This window comes from Aplidium turbinatum, chromosome 4 (genome assembly GCF_918807975.1).
Source record: "Aplidium turbinatum chromosome 4, kaAplTurb1.1, whole genome shotgun sequence".
NCBI classification, from domain to species: Eukaryota; Metazoa; Chordata; class Ascidiacea; order Aplousobranchia; family Polyclinidae; genus Aplidium; species Aplidium turbinatum.
Window position 1 is genome coordinate 13,949,172 of NC_137475.1, and position 18,086 is coordinate 13,967,257.

General features: G+C 35.5%; 2 protein-coding genes across 2 annotated transcripts in view; both read left to right on the top strand.

The window, feature by feature from the left end:
- LOC145769345 (LIM homeobox transcription factor 1-alpha-like) overlaps window positions 1-18,086 on the top strand; it is a 41,791-nt gene that overhangs the window by 19,420 nt on the left and 4,285 nt on the right. Inside the window, exons 3-8 of the mRNA XM_082580955.1 lie at window positions 11,103-11,223; window positions 11,632-11,758; window positions 12,921-13,004; window positions 14,207-14,361; window positions 15,594-15,671; window positions 16,289-16,385. Coding sequence (XP_082437081.1) covers window positions 11,103-11,223; window positions 11,632-11,758; window positions 12,921-13,004; window positions 14,207-14,361; window positions 15,594-15,671; window positions 16,289-16,385 — 662 coding nt within the window. The remainder of the gene's footprint in view (window positions 1-11,102; window positions 11,224-11,631; window positions 11,759-12,920; window positions 13,005-14,206; window positions 14,362-15,593; window positions 15,672-16,288; window positions 16,386-18,086) is intronic.
- On the top strand, window positions 7,224-9,144 carry LOC145768120 (uncharacterized). The gene is made up of 4 exons (XM_082579591.1): window positions 7,224-7,423; window positions 7,755-7,961; window positions 8,296-8,422; window positions 9,023-9,144. The coding sequence occupies exons 2-4, from the start codon at window positions 7,818-7,820 to the stop codon at window positions 9,055-9,057; spliced, it is 306 nt and encodes a 101-aa protein (XP_082435717.1). The 5' UTR covers window positions 7,224-7,423; window positions 7,755-7,817; the 3' UTR covers window positions 9,058-9,144.

Here is an 18,086-nt window from a genome sequence, read left to right on the forward strand (position 1 = left end):
GGGCTGAGTTGCTAGCAATACTTTCGCAAGTAAACGACCTGTTTTTAATTCAATCTTTACGCCTTGTTTCTTCGCATGGGATGCAAACAATTATCTTATTCCATGAGTAGTAATGTAATTAGTGTTGTCAATTGCACTTGTTAGCTCTTGTTGACTGATGATATAATTCATGCACACTTCTTTAGACCAGATATAAAGTAAATGTATATGTACAGTGAAAAATATAGCTTAGAATAAGGTAAACCTAGTTTTTAACAAAGCATTGGTGATAATACAAACTATGAGCAATTTAGTGCTTTCAAAATATATAATATTTTTAGTTGGGTGACCTTTGTCTTTAAAGAAAGGTCAGGGTGTCATGGTTAAAGTCAACTGCGTTGAATTGTACCTGGCACTTTATGTTTCAGTATAGGCACACTTTAAGTTAATTACACGTTGTAAGAATTAACCCGGGAACATCAACACGAAATCCGCGTGCCAATAGAAGTCGAGAGCAGCATTTAAAAATTCTTTATTTGTGAGCCTGTGACGACTAATCCTCTAATAATGGTTGTCTGCAAAGGATTGTTCTTAAGAAAATCTAGACGTTAAAGGTGAAGTCCTGTAACTGCTAGACGTACTTGTACATCTTTTGACCAATTTTTCTGAATAATCTTTGTATTTCAAGCTACGTTTATGCGCAGGTTAATTAATGTAATCTTGAATGCGCTAAATCTGAAAACATAAAGATTGGAGTACCAGCCACAACACACTGAAACATAATGGCTGCCAGCTCAGTAGAGTAAAAAAGTGGAAAACTCTTACAATGTCTCAAATGTTTAACTACCAATAACATCATATTTTAAACAACGACGACCCCACTTGAAGTGGGAATAAAGCCAGAAGAAGAAGATCATACTTTAAATGTTTTTCTTGTTCTGTTCTTCTTCTTTTCTAATGACCATAGCACCCCCTCCTGAGTTGAATATCATCTAATTTTAAAGAGAGCATGAACACTTATTGTTATGTATTTTTTTTAATTTGAGATGATCTTGCACTTCATAGATTGAAATATTTTTGCTTCGTGATTAAAAACACATGCTTCTTACCGTTACAAAAAGGAAGCAACTGTGTATAGTTTGTAAATATACACTTTCTAGTTTTGAAGCTTCTTTAAAATGCGTGGTTAATTAAATAGCGACAATAGCGGAAGTCGGCATTAATACGAAGGATGCAAATGCAAAGTTAGTTGTCGAAGTTATTTTAAGATTAATGACATCAATGAATGTTGATTAATTGGTTTATCGACACTTGAAACAAAATTTAATGTTTCGGTTATTGCTCTTTTGGTCTGCATGTCATGTCGTGAAGAACCCAAGAGTGCATTCGTCAGTTGGTGCTTTTTAAACCAGTTTCTGTGAGTAATTCACTCTTTTAATAGTTTCTTTTTGCGTGCGAAAAATTAGCTAAATTTGGTCGCATATTTGCTACAACCATACTGTACCTGTCTAATTTTGTTGGGAAAATTCGACTTCAACTGCCAAACTTTATAGAAACGGTTTGAAAAAGCAGCCTAAAGTTGTATTTTTAGCGACAAGTCTAGCTTAGTGGTGAGACAACAAACTCTCTATCTATAATAACATATGCATTTCGTCATACCTGGGAATTGAGCCAAGGGTCTTTGCTCAATCGATCAAAAGTGTTTTGTCATCACTACAAATTCTTTGTGTAAGTACGCTTGTCATTTTTTGGAAGAAGAAATAACAGATTTGTCATTTCCTGACAAGAATAATTATGTAATTGTAATGTATAAATTTGGGTCATGTCGTCAGTAGGCAAGGCGCATCATTCACTCAAGAAAAAAAAAAAATTCATTACAACAAGTCTCAACACAGGTGTGGATAATTTTTATAAGGCCACACAGGGCATGCACTACTGCATATGTCTTTGCAAAATTTAAGTTACTGTTTTTAACACAAATTTGACAAGATTTTATTATGAAGTTTATCTTTGAAGAAGTTTGAAATTGTTTCGCTATGCGGATGTTGGCTGTATTTCACCCATTCTTGTCATTAACCACACGGCACGGTGAATTATCAATAATTTGTTTATTAGAAGATTGTTTTCTACAAAACGTCTGATACAGACTCAAGAGACCACGAAGATATCTTTTACTTTTCTGTTTCTTTAACCGCATTTTCTGTCTCATTAACGTCTACAGAAGTCCTTCTATCATTAGAAAACAAAACATTTGCATTCTTATTCGACATTGGAACCCGAGGCCACGAACCTTTCTATAGTATTTGCAAAACTCAATTAAATATTAAAATTGTTTGATCTCCCATAACGTTTCAATTGATCTGAATTTCAGCAAAGCATAAACCACTGATGGTTTATTAATTGCTTTTTCATTTCTTTTGTTTTCTTGTAATCAATTCAATGATTTCCACTTTGAAGGATTTTATCCCGAAATCGGGATTTTTCAAAAAAAAAAAAAAGAAAAAAAAGACTGAGAACGTATCGCAAGGATTCCGTTCAACCATATTTAATTTTCATTGTGTTTCTATGAGTATTGTTTAAATCAACTCCAGCAGTTCTATTTGTTATTGCTATGATGAAGAGTGCTATGTCACATATACGTTTTTGTTCACTTATAAAGAACGCATCTTCCTTCTCAGAGATAATGTTTGCAAATTTTATTTAAATTCTTAAAATTGTAAAATCAAACAACAACTGCAACGAAAAGTGACGTCAATCTTCGTTGTAGCGTTGACTCTGTCTGCTTTATAAAGCGCTGAGGAGCAACGCATTCAGCCATGGATATAGCGTTATATAAAAACAAGCATTGTTATTATTGTTATTGGCGTTCCTCTGAAGTGCTGCCAGGAGCGATCTGTGTGTTAGTTCTGAAATGTTATGAGTTTTGATTTGTACTTAACCTAAAACCAATTTACTTTTATGAAATCCATTAATCTATATTTTATTGCAGTTTTGTTTAGTGGCCGTTAAAGAATCTAAAAGCTGAATTTCTGTTTCTGATATTTTGAACCGCAGTACTATGTATAAGCTAGGTTACGTTTGATTAAGTTTAGTCTTTAGTGCAGCAAGGCATCCGAATCAAATCTTCTAGAATGGATAGTATAGCGTTGTTAATGTGATTTTAGATTATTTTTTGAGAACAACTGAGCTATGTAGCTCAAACCTTTTCAGCTTGCGGCGCACTAAAGAAACAATTCGCCGCACATACACTATACTACCAAACAAAGTTGCTATAAAAATTTCATTGCTCATAGTGTAATCACTTTTTCTGCATCGACAAGGCAATAGGTAAATACCATAATGTTATCTGTTTTCTAATTTAATAAATGGTATGTATTTAAGTCTGGAAGGCTTGCCTGCATGCCTATTTGTAAAACGAACAAAATATTTTTTAAAACTTTAAAAAGTTCCGCGTCGCGGCACACAGTGTGAGAAATATTAATTGTAACTCAAACGTATTCGTGCGTCTGTCTCTATTTGTCTAATATTCATAAAAGCAAGCAATGCATTAGCAAGAGATCTGAAAGGCTGATTTTAAATTAAAGTCTTTGCTACCATCTAGCGGATACCTTTAATATAACGCCTTAATAAGTCTCAATTTTTGCACACATGAAAAAGTTATGTTTAAAACGTTTTTCTTATTCAATAACACATTTATTAGTTGTTTGTTATTTGGTAAAAACTGTTATTATTTTGTATTACCAAATTAAGTTCAAAAGTGGTTTCTTCGTGCATTCGCCTATAGACAAGGCATACCATATTATGGAATACTATACATATGTACCGTTACAACAACACTGACCACCAACGTGGCTACTTCCTAGTTTTTTGGAAACTTGGTTTGCTTAACAAAAGTGAAATAAATAAAAAAAGAGTTTTCATTTAACTTAAAACTATCATTTGTTAATCGGCCAGTTTTACGGACATACACAAACTATAAAAGTCCCTACATATGCGAAATACAAATAATTGTTTATTTTTTGGAATTTAATCGAGTTCACAAGGACAAAAAGTTTAAGAAGCTCATAAAAACACTTCTGCTTACGAATTTGTTATAAATGTAACAATCATGAAATATCATTTCTAAACGCTCTGTGTTGCGCTCTCTTCATGCATAACTGTACAGTGCACATACATGGCGATACATTGCTTGCGTTTGCGTTGAGTTTATGTTTATAACAGTAGCCCAGTTTGGAAATGAACTATTAACTTCTTTAACAAACTGTAAAATCTTGTTGCTTTTTTTAAAAAGTGTTGCACTTTGTAAATTGCATCGGAAGTGCATTTAAAAATGCATTTAAATATGGATTTGTTGCTCCATTAGTTTGTCACGAATGGTCGTGTTATAAATCGGCCTGGTACTTCAAATAATAACGGCGTGATTTTGAAATATCTATTTTGATTACATGCAAATTTTACATTAGTGAAATAGTAAACTTTTGACGTTGAAACTTTGCTGTTTCTTCGTTCACTTCAACTTTAGTGGTACAGTTTGCATAAATGTTTCTTTCTGCACTTGAGAACTTTTCAATTTTAAGTCGCAAGAATTAAGTTCCCAGAAGTATTTAAACATTTTCTCGCTGCTTGAATTTACAATCACGATATCAAAGAGGGCACGTACCACCGCTTCCTTTTCAAACTGATAACAAATTATGAATCCAATCAGCTAACAATAATATGAAACACTGACCATCTTGAAATGTCAACTGTTGCCTTCATTGCACTTTAAATTTAAATTCTTTGATTCATGACATGTTAATCGATAAATAAAAAGTCGTTTACTCATCAATTGGTCTCAGTTAAGAATTAAGCCTTCCTGAGCACTGATGGTCAGCTATGATTTCAACGTTTCTTGCATTTTTTGCAGAAAAATACAACATGTCTGTTAGTTTTACAATAACCTTGAAATTCTTAAAAGCTTTGAAAAGCAGCTCTGTTTGATTAAACTTTGTTGCCAGACGCTTTCACCTACGACACGTCGATTTCCAGAATTATTTGACAAAATTGCAGAAATCATGCGAAGCGAGGAAATCTAGATATTGTAGCCTACATCAATTTTAGCTTTATAAATTCAACAGTCTACATTTGCCTTCACATTATTCTGTATAACTTCTTGTGATCATTGTTGGAGCTTGCTTTTGATACATGCACTGTAAATGAAAAAGGTTCGTTTAGGGTTCTTTTAGGGTTCTTTTTTCAAGAAAAACCCTAGGCTTAGGGTTCTTTTAACAAAAAAGGTTCTTTATTGCAAAAAGAACCCTTTGCTTGCCAAAAGAACCCTAAGCCTAGGGTTCTTTTTCGGAACTTGTTTCGAAAAAGGTTCGTTTAGGGTTCTTTTTTCGAGAAAAACCCTAGGTTTAGGGTTCTTTTAACAACAAAGGTTCTTTATTGCAAAAAGAACCCTTTGCTTGCCAAAAGAACCCTAAGCCTAGGGTTCTTTTTCGGAACTTGTTTCGAAAAAGGTTTGTTTAGGGTTCTTTTTTCGAGAAAAACCCTAGGCTTAGGGTTCTTTTAACAAAAAAGGTTCTTTATTGCAAAAAGAACCCTTTGCTTGCCAAAAGAACCCTAAGTCTAGGGTTCTTTTTCGGAACTTGTTTCGAAAAAGGTTCGTTTAGGGTTCTTTTTTCGAGAAAAACCCTAGGCTTAGGGTTCTTTTAACAACCAAGGTTCTTTATTGCAAAAAGAACCCTTTGCTTGCCAAAAGAACCCTAAGCCTAGGGTTCTTTTTCGGAACTTGTTTCGAAAAGAACCCTGCAGAAAGGTTCTTTTCGAAACGTTTTTTTTTAACCTTTTTTTGAGATTCTTTTAGCAACAACACTGTAAAGGAAGAAGGCTCGAAAAAGAACCTATTAGGGAGCTACTGGGAATGGGGGTTCTTTTTAAGAAAAAAAAACCTTTGGGGGTTCTTGAAAGAACCAATACAGGGTTCTTTCAATAACTTTTTGAGGTACTATTATGAACATTCGATAAAATACCTTTCAGGTTTTTTCTTATTTAATACCTTTTTGAGGTACTATTATGAACCTTCCGAACGTTCGATAAAATACCTTTCAGGATTTTTTTCTTATTTAATACCTTTTTGAGGTACCAACCTTAGAAAACGAAAAACGATGAAGCATCTTTATTCTTTACATAGGACGATAAAAAAATACAGACCACAACAACTACAAAAATTACATAGGATGATCGATACCGTTTAAAGAGCACAGAAAACATGCTTGTAACAACGAGATACCGGTACACGTTTTCTGATCTCCTAAAAATCTTCCGAGCATCCTGTATAATCACTGCCCATTACAATTTATTCACAAAACGCAATACCTTGCTTGTTACCTCCACATCTAAATGTAAAATGTGGATAGAGAAAAAAGACAAGGTATGCTTAGTGGATTTGGGGTACTGGATGTTAAACACCCTGTAAGTACTCAACAGCACGGCCACAGCATCCACTAAATTATCCATGCCAATTACTTGACACCCGTCAACCATGACAGTGAAGCCATCTTCTTCTTCAAACTGTATAACCGGATATGTTGATTCTGATATTGGTGCATTACATTTTGGTAAAGGCAAGACTGTACAGTTTGTGCATGGGCAATCCGATATTGATGCAGTGAGGTTTGATAAACGCAAAACTGTACAGCTGTGAAGAGAGAAGGCATATTGCGTGACCGACAATTCCAATTGACTGAACGAATGATGATGATGATTAAAACATAGTCTACAACATTTGTAAAATGAGATGAAACGACACACGATTTTTGATTTGGTTTTTGTTTGTGCTTTTAATATGCTTGATGTGCATTAATTTAGGCTACTTTAATGTGCGTGTTAGACAATTTCACTTGCGCTGTAACTTTTGAGCTTTCGATTTGTGACTGTCTTTGAAATTATGAAATATTGAAATAAGCAATTTTAGAACGAATGCAATACAAACCGATTTGCCAATTACGAATCCTTTTTTCTTTTGGCGATCAGTGCAAGAGAGTGCAAAACAATAAAGAACGCATGACGAAATAAAGGAACACAAGTAGGCGAAACAAAAAACTAACGTAAAATTATCAAAACAACCTTGTGTTTTTATCGTTTTGTGTCGCTGTTCAGTCAAGCTTGAAGTCGTCGTTTAGAAAACTTTTTTTTCGTTTTCGTAAGCTGAAGGAAGCATTTGTGCGTCTCTTGACGTAATTTCTACTAGTTATCGTACGTTTACGGGTCAGACCAGTTTACCGGTCAAGCCAGTGTATGTGGTGACTACAACGCATTTCACAGTTTACGATAGTTAGATTAGTGTATAGACATAGAGTCAAGACATCTGCTGCTGCATATATAAGATAGTATCAGTAATTATGCCAACTATCGAAGTGCAGAAATCAACTCGTGAAGATCTGTATGCTACAATTAGTTGGTAAGATACTGTTCTTTATATTATTAATTATGTCGTACTTTGGCGATATACTGGTTAAAAGTTTGTATTCTAAGGATCCTCTCACGTCAGATTAATGTTCTCGTCTGTTGTTTTGTGATTACGCAACGTGGTCTTCTTTATACAATAACAACAACTTTATACTTTGTAAAACAACAGTTAATCCTCTGTTTCTATTTATAATTTATAATATTGTCTTCAGAAACCGTCGCATCTGGATACCGTCAACTGTCAATGTCTACTCTACTATAAACCTTATTACTGCAAATTTTGTATCTATGGTTGTGTGCGTGCTAATTCTTGTGTTTTACAGTTGGTTGGCGAGGTAGAAGATGCTTTCAACATTGAGCGTCATTTGAAACAATTGAGAGGGGAGATGGCGAAGGGGGAGAGCTGTCGCAACAACGGCTTGATTCGCGACCGAATGTTGTGCACTCGATCCACGTGTTTGCACAATGGGAACGAAATGTCGGTTGCGGATCTGCAAGCGAAATATCTGTCGTTGGGAACCGCTGTTTGGGTATGTTGAACATTACGTTCATTTTTATATATATACGGCACTATTTAAAGACTAAAGCCAGTGTGACGTACTGGTTAGTAAGGTGACTGGGATCTAGCTGACATCAGATATATCAGGCGACAACTATCAGGCGATCGCTGCTGGAACTTGTTAGCTCAGTGCAGTAAACTCACAGTATAAACACAGAAGCCTGATTAATTGACAAATATATTTCGCCTTTAAGGATTATTATCCAACTGACCCTGTGTTTATACTATGAGTTTTAATATATCCTATATAGTGACAGAAATCGTGGATGTATGTGAAGGTTAATTTGAGGTTTTTGTCTTTGCAGATGATCGAAGAAATGAACAGTCTGGTGCAAAAAGATTGTGTTGAACTGCTCTCAGAAACTAGCCACCACCGTTTTTATCAGGACGTTAAAAAGCAGAAATTGCCGGCGGACATTCTGAACTTAACAGGTAACATAACTAAACTTGCATTCTCATTATATCAAGTTAAGTTTAAACTATCTTTTTTTGCTTGAGGAGAAGGGTTTACAATTGACGTCACCCAGCTTTTCACCCCCTCCTCCAATATCAACTTTCAGGTACCCTCCCCAGTTACCGGTTGACGTTGAACGCTCCCTAATTTGTAGTTCGTACAGTATGTATAGCAACTATTAATTAATAGATAATAATAGATCATTTTTTAGAGAAGAACTAGTTTAATCCAAGCTGGCTATACTCACGGTACCGTCACTCTTTCATGAGAGTTATCATGGCTACATCACAACCAATGCTATAAGCATCAATTTTCAATGCATGCTTTGTTACGGAAATTGGTGGTTATAATTAAGCTAATTAAGAATGTAAAAGTTGATTAAGAACATTACTGATGTCCTGCATGGCGAGCCATCGCACTTGATTGATAATCGCTAAATGTGATACCAAGTAAAAGGCTCTTGGTTGTGTGTCTCCCACCCATTGTAGGCTATTTGTTTGGTGAAGTAAATGTTGCTCAATGCCCGCACTTGTGCTGGCCATCGAGTTGATATATAATATGCTCATTGTTTGTTATAGAATCCAGAATCAACATATCCGGTTATACAGTTTGAAGAAGAAGATGGCTTCACTGTCATGGTTGACGGGTGTCAAGTAATTGGCATGGATAATTTAGTGGATGCTGTGGCCGTGCTGATGAGTACTTATTGGGTGTTTAACATCCAGTACCCCAAATCCATTAAGCATACCTAGTCTTTTTTCTCTACCCACATTTTACATTTAGATGTGGAGGTAACAAGCAAGGTATTGCGTTTTGTAAATAAATTGTAATGGGCAGTGATTATACAGGATGCTCGGAAGGTATTTAGGAGATCAGAAAACGTGTACCGGTATCTCGTTGTTGCAAGTACGTTTTCTGCGCTCTTTAAAAGCTATCGATCATCCTATATAATTTTTGTAGTTGTTGTGGTCTGTATTTTTTTATCGTCCTATATGTAAAGAATAACGATGCTTCATTGTTTTTCGTTTTCTTTACACTTGTTCATTTCTACAAAACACGATTTCTTGATAATCGTGTTTTGTGAAGGTATTTGCTTTGTAACCGTCTTTTTCAATAAAACCTTAAGCATCAGTTATAGCACTGTAAGTTTATCTAAAGGTGTCTATTGGAACCATAGGAAGGTTGGTACCTCAAAAAAGTATTAAATACGAAAAAAACCGTGAAAGGTATTTTATCGAACCTTCAGAAGGTTCATAATAATACCTCAAAAAGGTACTAAATAAGAAAAAACCTAAAAGGTATTTTATCGAGAGTTCATAATAGTACCTCAAAAAGGTACTAAATAAGAAAAAAACCCTGAAAGATATTTTATCGAACGTTCAGAAGGTTCAGAATAGTACCTCAAAAAGGTACTAAATAAGAAAAAAACTCTGAAAGGTATTTTATCGAACGTTCAGAAGGTTCAGAATAGTACCTCAAAAAGGTACTAAATAAAAAAAAAACCTGAAAGGTACTTTATCAAAGGTTCATAATAGTACCTCAAAAAGGTACTAAATAAGAAAAAAACCTGAAAGGTATTTTATCGAACGTTCAGAAGGTTCATAATAGTACCTCAAAAAGGTTCTTTTTAAGAAAAAAACCCGTTGGGGGTTATTGAAAGAACCCTGTATTGGTTCTTTCAAGAACCCCCTAAAGGGTTCTTTTCTTAAAAAGAACCCCATTCGCAGTAGCTCCCTTATAGGTTCTTTCAAGAACCCCTAAAGGGTTCTTTTCTTAAAAAGAACCCCATTCGCAGTAGCTCCCTTATAGGTTCTTTCAAGAACCCCCTAAAAGGTTCTTTTCTTAAAAAGAACCCCATTCGCAGTAGCTCCCTTATAGGTTCTTTCAAGAACCCCCTAAAGGGTTCTTTTCTTAAAAAGAACCCCATTCGCAGTAGCTCCCTTATAGGTTCTTTTTCGAGCCTTTTTCGTTTACAGTGTGGAGTTAAACTTTTTAGCATCTCTTTTGAAAATTTCTAATAACTATACATAGTTTAATGTAACGTTTAGTTTCTAGTTAGAATGCAAATAGACTTTTTTCAAGTTAAACAATTTAAAAGTTGTGCGCATTAAAACGCCAAGTATAACATATTTACATGGAGTGTAAATAACCCAATTTTGAAGCAATTTTCTTTTCTCTTTGGGATCGCTCTTATGTAAACTATCTCAGTATAGCACTCCAAAGCATGTGGAAGTTTTGAACTAGACGAATATGTGAAGGACTGCTTCAAATAATTCAAGGGTTTATAATGATAAACAAATATGTTTTTTTTTTTATAATTGATAGTGCAAAGTGCGGTTAGGGAACTTAGAAACTTGATTGGTACCATCAACAATTTTGGCAAAAGTGCTATTTGGTGAAAGTGCGAAATTACGTCACCACTGCTGACAATATAGCAGTCAGGGTCAAGACGTGTTGAAAAAAGCATATTTGCACATAGAACTAGTTTTGCAAGTTAAAAAATATTAATATACTTTTTAAATATTAAGCTACTTCGTTGAACATGTCTTTTTCTGTGAGGTTAAGGTCGTTAAATTGTGAAAAGGTGAGCTATACAATGGTTTGCTTTGTGAAGTGAGTACGTCTTGATATTTAGCAATCCATTGCTTTGTCTTACAGGTTACAACAATGCCGGCGTTGTTCTAGAATTATCTCATGCAACGAACTCATGCAAAAGATGGCTGGCCAGACTTTTCATCTTTCTTGTTTTGTGTGCGATATTTGCCAACAACAGCTGCAGGTGTTTACCAATGGTTTTCTATATACTTTAGTTCACATAATAAATGTGAAAAATTCAAAATCAAACCAAATGCTAAACTGCGCCATGTCTTTACGTCACTGCCGCACTAAGTTTTTGTGCTGACTAGATTGTAACTTTTTGAAAAGGATTGAGTTTGCGGTAAGGAATCGTCGTCTTTCTAACAGTGTATGAGTGCTTGACTTGTTTCGGACATAAGTTGGGGGCTTTTGAGGTGACAAAGTGAATGTTTTGTAGTTTTAGCTTCTTTTTTAGTGCATTTTTGCAATATTTTATCTTTCAAATATTTCCCATAAAGTGTCACTCTCCGACAAAAAGTTGTTTTATCAATGTGTAAGCAATTTGCAATGATTGGTCACAATATAATGTCAATGGTATTGGCTTGTTCAGTCAGGTGATCACTGCGTCATGGACAGCTCCACCAATCAAATCCATTGCAAGGCGTGTAAAGATTTCAATGATGACGTCAAATCGAAACCACGTCATTGTCATGATGATGATTCAGGGTCAGATTCGGGTAAGCATACATTGGTGTCCAGTTAATTTAAGCGCTTGAAATGCATATCAGCAAATCTCCTTTAGTTTCGCAACTGCCTTGACTAATGACTAGTATTGAATTGACCGACAGAGCAGCTGAAAAACTTCCCTCAACCTACTTCAAAATTATTGAAAATTGAAGTGACACAAACGCGCTCTCTAAGTCTAAAGGATTCTTGTTACGAAAGGGGCTTGATGTATCTGCAATAAAACACAAGCATGTTTTGAATCAGCGTGTTATATCTGTTGTTAGATAGATGAAAACACTTATTTCCAAAGTTATAGAAAATATCCCTTTTCTAGCTGCAGTTTAAATTTTTCTGGTCTTAAACCGATATTGAGTTTAAAACGATTGCCATCAACTTACTCAAATGAAAGTTGCTTTGTGGCAAAATGAGAGGGTTAAAATTATCCAATCACTTTTCCTTTATTTGACATCCACGGTTGCTTATGCGTGCAGCTTGCTCGGATTGTGAACTTTTGTTGATATTTGGCATTGTTAAGCAATGTCCTTTTAAGACGCTGCAAATAAATAATAATAAATTTTGAAATAAACCAGTGCAGTAAACAATTTGTTGCACGATTTTTGAAGATATTTATAAAACACTAAAACTGTTCTGCTCCATCTACATCGGAATTTGTCACAACTGCGACGGTGACAGGAATCCAAATCACGATCTGATGAAACGTTTGTCTTTATTTTAAACAAAAAGCCGAAATTTTTCACCCTGCTATATAAAAGCAATCACTGAAACGTTGTGGGGTGGTGGTTTTATTCGTCATAAGAACAATTTTAGACTAAGCTTTGTAACTTATGGTTTTTGGTAGCTCGAATTCAACTAATTTTGCTGAAGAACTGCATTAGTTCGTCTTGTTGTTCTAAATCCATCAATTTTCAACTAATGGTGAAAGAGACTCTCGTCAAGGATAAGTCTGTTCGTAGATTTATCAGCTGAGTTGCTGACCGGAGTGCATGTCTTGTCGCATTTCTTCTGCCTTCTTTGAAAATGGCCTAAAATGGTCACTCGGCCGATAACTTCTCGCCATGTGTCTGCAGGGGAACACGCCAAAAGAGTAATGATGTGATTTCTCAAAATAACTCTCATCAAAACACGAATTGTAATAAGTATTGCTGTTTACAGAAAGGAGCGACGATGAGGTATTTTCTCACCAGTCCATCCACATGTCTGGGTTGGGTCATTTCACCAATTACATGGGACCTGCAGGTTAGCTATGCAAAAGAATCGATAAAACGTTGAAATAATTCTGAACGTTTTTCACCAGGGATATCTAGAGAAGGGGATATGAAGGCTCGCAGCGATTGCCTTATTCTCGTGACACTACCAGGGCGGTAGTTTGTAGTGCTTTAAACATGTGGTTCTTTTTAAAATCGTAGAAAGTTTTGTAGTGCAGCTGGTACAGTGAGCTACAGGAGACAGTTAGCAAATGTTACGTAGAGCATATTTAAAGAATACTTGCTTACAAAGACAGTTGAAAAGTTACCAGTAAGCTGTTTTTTTTCAACAAAGCCTTCGCAGTAGGCTAGATGTAAAGCTAGTATATGGGTAGTTGAATTAACAAACAACCATGACCATGCTGTGAATATCCAGGCCTGATGCTAATAGCGCAATGCAAGTTATCATAACAAAATTTATTAAACTACTATCGGTGCCAATTGTCATTTTACGATAAACACAGATTATTTACGATAAACAAAAGCCCTTCTATTGTCAGACGTAATAAAAGCCTTCGTATCCCCTTCTTTAGATATCCCTGTTTTTCACTTTTCTTTTAGGCCCTGTTTTAATTATCGGCACAGGCTACAATATATAATATTTCAGTTCTAGTGTATATAGCCTACCTACCACGTGTATATTACACCTTGATGTGACGAATAAAAGTATTAGGTTGATATTACAGTAGGCCTAGGCCTACTATAGGCTACTTCTTTGCAAATCTTGCTCTAAGTACTGTCATAAGAATTCACATAACATGTAAGGCTGAGGAAATTCTGCGTTGTTTTTTTATTTATTGCTTTTCCTTTTTATTTGAGAATGTGTAGCCTCATGAGTGTGCAGTAAAGGCAGAAGTGGCCAAATTTCATAATTCCATTGTGGGCCTATCAATTAGTAGACCAACTCCTTTTGATTTATCTTACATGCGCATACAAATAAGCATCCTAGATAGCAAGCATTAAACATGACTATAAAGTTTTGCAGAAATCTATTTTGTGGGCAAACAAATCTGGTCACGTGGACCGTAAACAAGCTTTGCATTGTTACATAATTTTTCATGAAAAGCTAGTCTTTTCTATCATAGCCTACGCCAATGCCATGGTCAAAATTTATGGCCATTTGTTGCTTTTACAACTCGATTAGCCTACAAGAAGCAAAATTTTCATTCTGAACGATATGTGAACTCTCGATAGGTCACCCTCATGGAAGTAATCCATCTCCCTCTTTGTCTATGATGACGCCATCGATGGACGGAAAACGCGCCAAAAGACCACGAACAATTCTAACCACAGCTCAGCGTCGAAAGTTCAAAGCTTCCTTCGAAGTTTCTCAAAAACCTTGTCGAAAAGTAAATAAGCTATTTACGGTTTTAATTAATCAATGATTTAATTTGTGCTTTGCGTGACAAGGGAGATGTTTTCTGTTTTTTGTTTCATTAGAATTTTTCTTTTCGCGTGACAATCATTGATAAACATTTGTATTTTTTCTTTTAAAACCTATTTTTAGCATGAAACTGAGATTAAAAAACTGGGAGACTGAGTTCACAAATAACACGAGTGCGCGCAAGTTGCCAGGTCCCATGCAGTTCAAATACAACTGACACGCGATCTGTGTCGACAAACTTACTAATTAAACTATTTTTAATCCAGATCGCTGACTGCATCAACAAATATATGAAAAAATATACCAGTGATTTGATTGCTGCCATTTTGGCGCGGTCCGGTAATTTCCTTTGTTGTTCTGGTTCTTAAAACACAATTTATAGCATTTTAACACATAGTTACTAATATAGTGTTTGACTTCTTATTCTTGCAAGTTTTTTAGTTTGCGTTAAATTCATTTCCCCTCCCAGTCCCTGTCGTGAAGGAGCCTCGCACGCTATCAGCATAAAGCGGGCTTTTGTAAACGTTTACGTTTATTTATTGCAAACGCTTTTAACCCGGTTCTTGATATGAAAGTAGTTTATTTAGCAGATGCCCATGCAAGTAATTTGGGGTGTTAAGTGGTGTTGTGGCGGCAAAGGTGCTTCTTTGTTCATACTCTTTAGGTTTTCCCAATTAAGAACATTTAACTGCACAGTACACGTGACACAACATCCTTAGGCGTACAATTGTCAATTACTCTATTTCAAAATAAGATGTGGGATGTACACTGTCAGTGATTATGCTACTTGATTGCTATTGGCTACCTTTGCGTTTTGAAAGATTAAAAACAACGTCGACAAAACATTCCTTCAAGTTTTGCTAATGCATCATGAGTTATGAATTCAAGGCGTCTAAAGTTTGAGAGTTCAAACCATCTGCATCTTCTGAACTTTCAACCTCGGTTGAACGTTTAACATAGACTGTGTTTCCAATCGTAGCTACTTTGCACACAACGTTGTTGTTTTGTTGATCATAAGTTATGTTACATCATAATTAAAATCAATTTTATTGAAATTCAATAACATGATACGGATCTGTGGTGTAAAATAATCTAAATGTTTCATTGCAGTTTCCGTTTGCAATTTCGTTGTCATTTTTATATATTTTAACATGGTGAAGCAAGGATATTTAAGTTTCTGACCACCTCTAATTTCAGGTGAGAGAAACTTTAGCAGCTGAGACGGGTTTGAGCGCAAGAGTAGTTCAAGTTTGGTTTCAGAATCAAAGAGCAAAGGTAATTTCATTGCATTGGTATTGAATTCTTCATATGAACCTTCTTTCCCAGTCCCAGGGGCTCTGCTGTTTCCACCATCGTGGCAGTGACGGTGCCGGAACTAAATCTCAGTTTTGGTGTCGACCAGCTATTTCGTGATTTAAATTGACCAGGCTAATGAGCGATTATATGATGATGGGGTGTTAGCTGGAAAAAATTTGAAAGAAGAGTTCTAGCTTTAAAATCTTTTGTTGCTATAAGCGATTTTTAGCTAAGCTTAACCTACTGTGGCCTACATCTTTTACATAGCTATTACGCTGATGTAAAGATATTATAGTATGCTTTGATGTTGCTATGTGTGATCTACGCTTTTAATCAAAATACATAGGCTACTTGAAAAGTCACAATTCATGTTTGTTTAACATGCTCTTTCAGAACGAACTATTGCACTGTAGCCCATAGCTTATGCTTGACCCTTTTTCAACTTATCAGCATATCTGTGACAAATGCGGTTTATGAACTTGAATTTTTTCGGTGGTATAAATTGAAGTCGTGCTGACTGAGAATTTTTTTATTCTCTATGTCTATAAAATGCATATTTTCTATTTAGATAGGCTATACCTCTTTTCCTTTTACAGATGAAAAAGCTTGCGAGACGGCAACAAGATGGTCAAAGATGTCCAAGAGGAGGAAACAGGTCAAGAAGGAAGAAAACCACTGATTCAGATTCAGATAGTAAGTTTGTGACAAAATAACCGTCTAAAGTTTATAGGATGTAGGCTAAAGCAAAGAATTACGGTATGGGAATAGGCTACAGGCCAGAGATGGCAAATCATTTTTATTGCATGGATCGCAAAAGAGATCTTAATTCTTAAAACAACAAACTTGGGTCATACATTGAATTGTATTTTAATAGTCAGGTGAAACTTGCTGCTGCATCTTCTCTGCAAGTCTCATTGTTCTTCCCTGGTTATGCGTAGTTTTAGCTTCACCCATGCAGGATTCATATTTGAGCTGAGAATGCTTGATTGCATAAGATTCATTTGAGAAAATAAAGATTTTCATAAATATGAAGAATACAACAACGCTAACAAAGATACTGCAAATCCTTTCATGGTTTCAAACAAAGTTAGCAGAGAGATCCACTTTGTAGAAATTATATTTTTATCATGGGTTTCAAAAGCATGAAAATCACAACCATCTATGTCGGTTTTAGATCAATTTTATTTCTAGATTGAAGTAGTCCGAAACAGCCAAGAGACAGGCAATCAGGGCCGTTGAGAGAATAATTTGTGCCCGGTGGGCTAGCAATGAAATCCTTGGGCCCGAAATCATGTCACTTTTAAGAAAAAAGTACTTTATCCAAAGAACATGTGGTGGTTTATCAAATTCCGGACCCCTTAGAAAGGTTACGAGCCCCTAAAATCATCTCAGGCCCGGGTCCAAAATACTCCCTGGGCCACCCAGACTGCATGCAATCACTGTGTGTAGTATTAGTAGTTTACCTAAGGGTAGGCTGCAGACAATCAAAATAATGTGCTAACAATCAAGAGTGCAACAGCTTTATTACGTTACAAGTAAATACCTAGTCACTTGCCATGATCATGGTGCACTACTACCGCCTTAGTTGGGTCATACTGCAATATGGCGATTTGGTACGGAACTAGGTTACCGGTACAATAAAGTGGGGTTTTATTATATTTAATAAAAAAACTATTCATTGCTGAAATGTTTGATTACATTTTGTCGTTTTTAAAAAGACAAGTGGGTTACTGAAAATCTGCAACGAGTCTTCGTGACCCGTGAGTCAGTGGTTCGCCATCCCTGTTATAAGCTAATTAAAAAAAAAACGGATACAACCGGCTAGATTTACTACAAGTCCAACATATGAAAACAAAAAAGCCGTTTAAAACGTTATTTTTGCATTAGGCTACTACAACTGTTGTAAAGTAGGGCTACCATACGTCCTCTTTTAAGAGAATTTGTCCTCTTTTTGCAAGAAAAATGAACTGTCCTCCGAGGACACTAAAAAATGCTGAAATGTCCTCTTTTTTGACAGTTTGGGTTTTCTTGCTTATATTTTTCAACGGGATTATATTGCTTGATGACGTTTCAGCGACAGCTTGTAGGCTATTTGTTTTCTAAACATTTTTGTATAGGCTAGGCTACCACTGTAACATGCTGATTTATTAATTCTACAAGAAATTGGCGAATTTCATGGAACTGTTGTTGAACGTTCATTGCCTAGTTCACTGTAAAACATTAAACAACATTTTAAAAGCCATGCTTACACTTTCACAAAAAATTGTTCTTTTACCTACATACGTTTTATATTGATAGGCTACAACGCTTGTAGACATTGTTGATTAGCAACTCAGTTTGATTCATTTGTTACTTGAAACAAATCGAAACGAATGTCTATAAGTGCAATGGGTA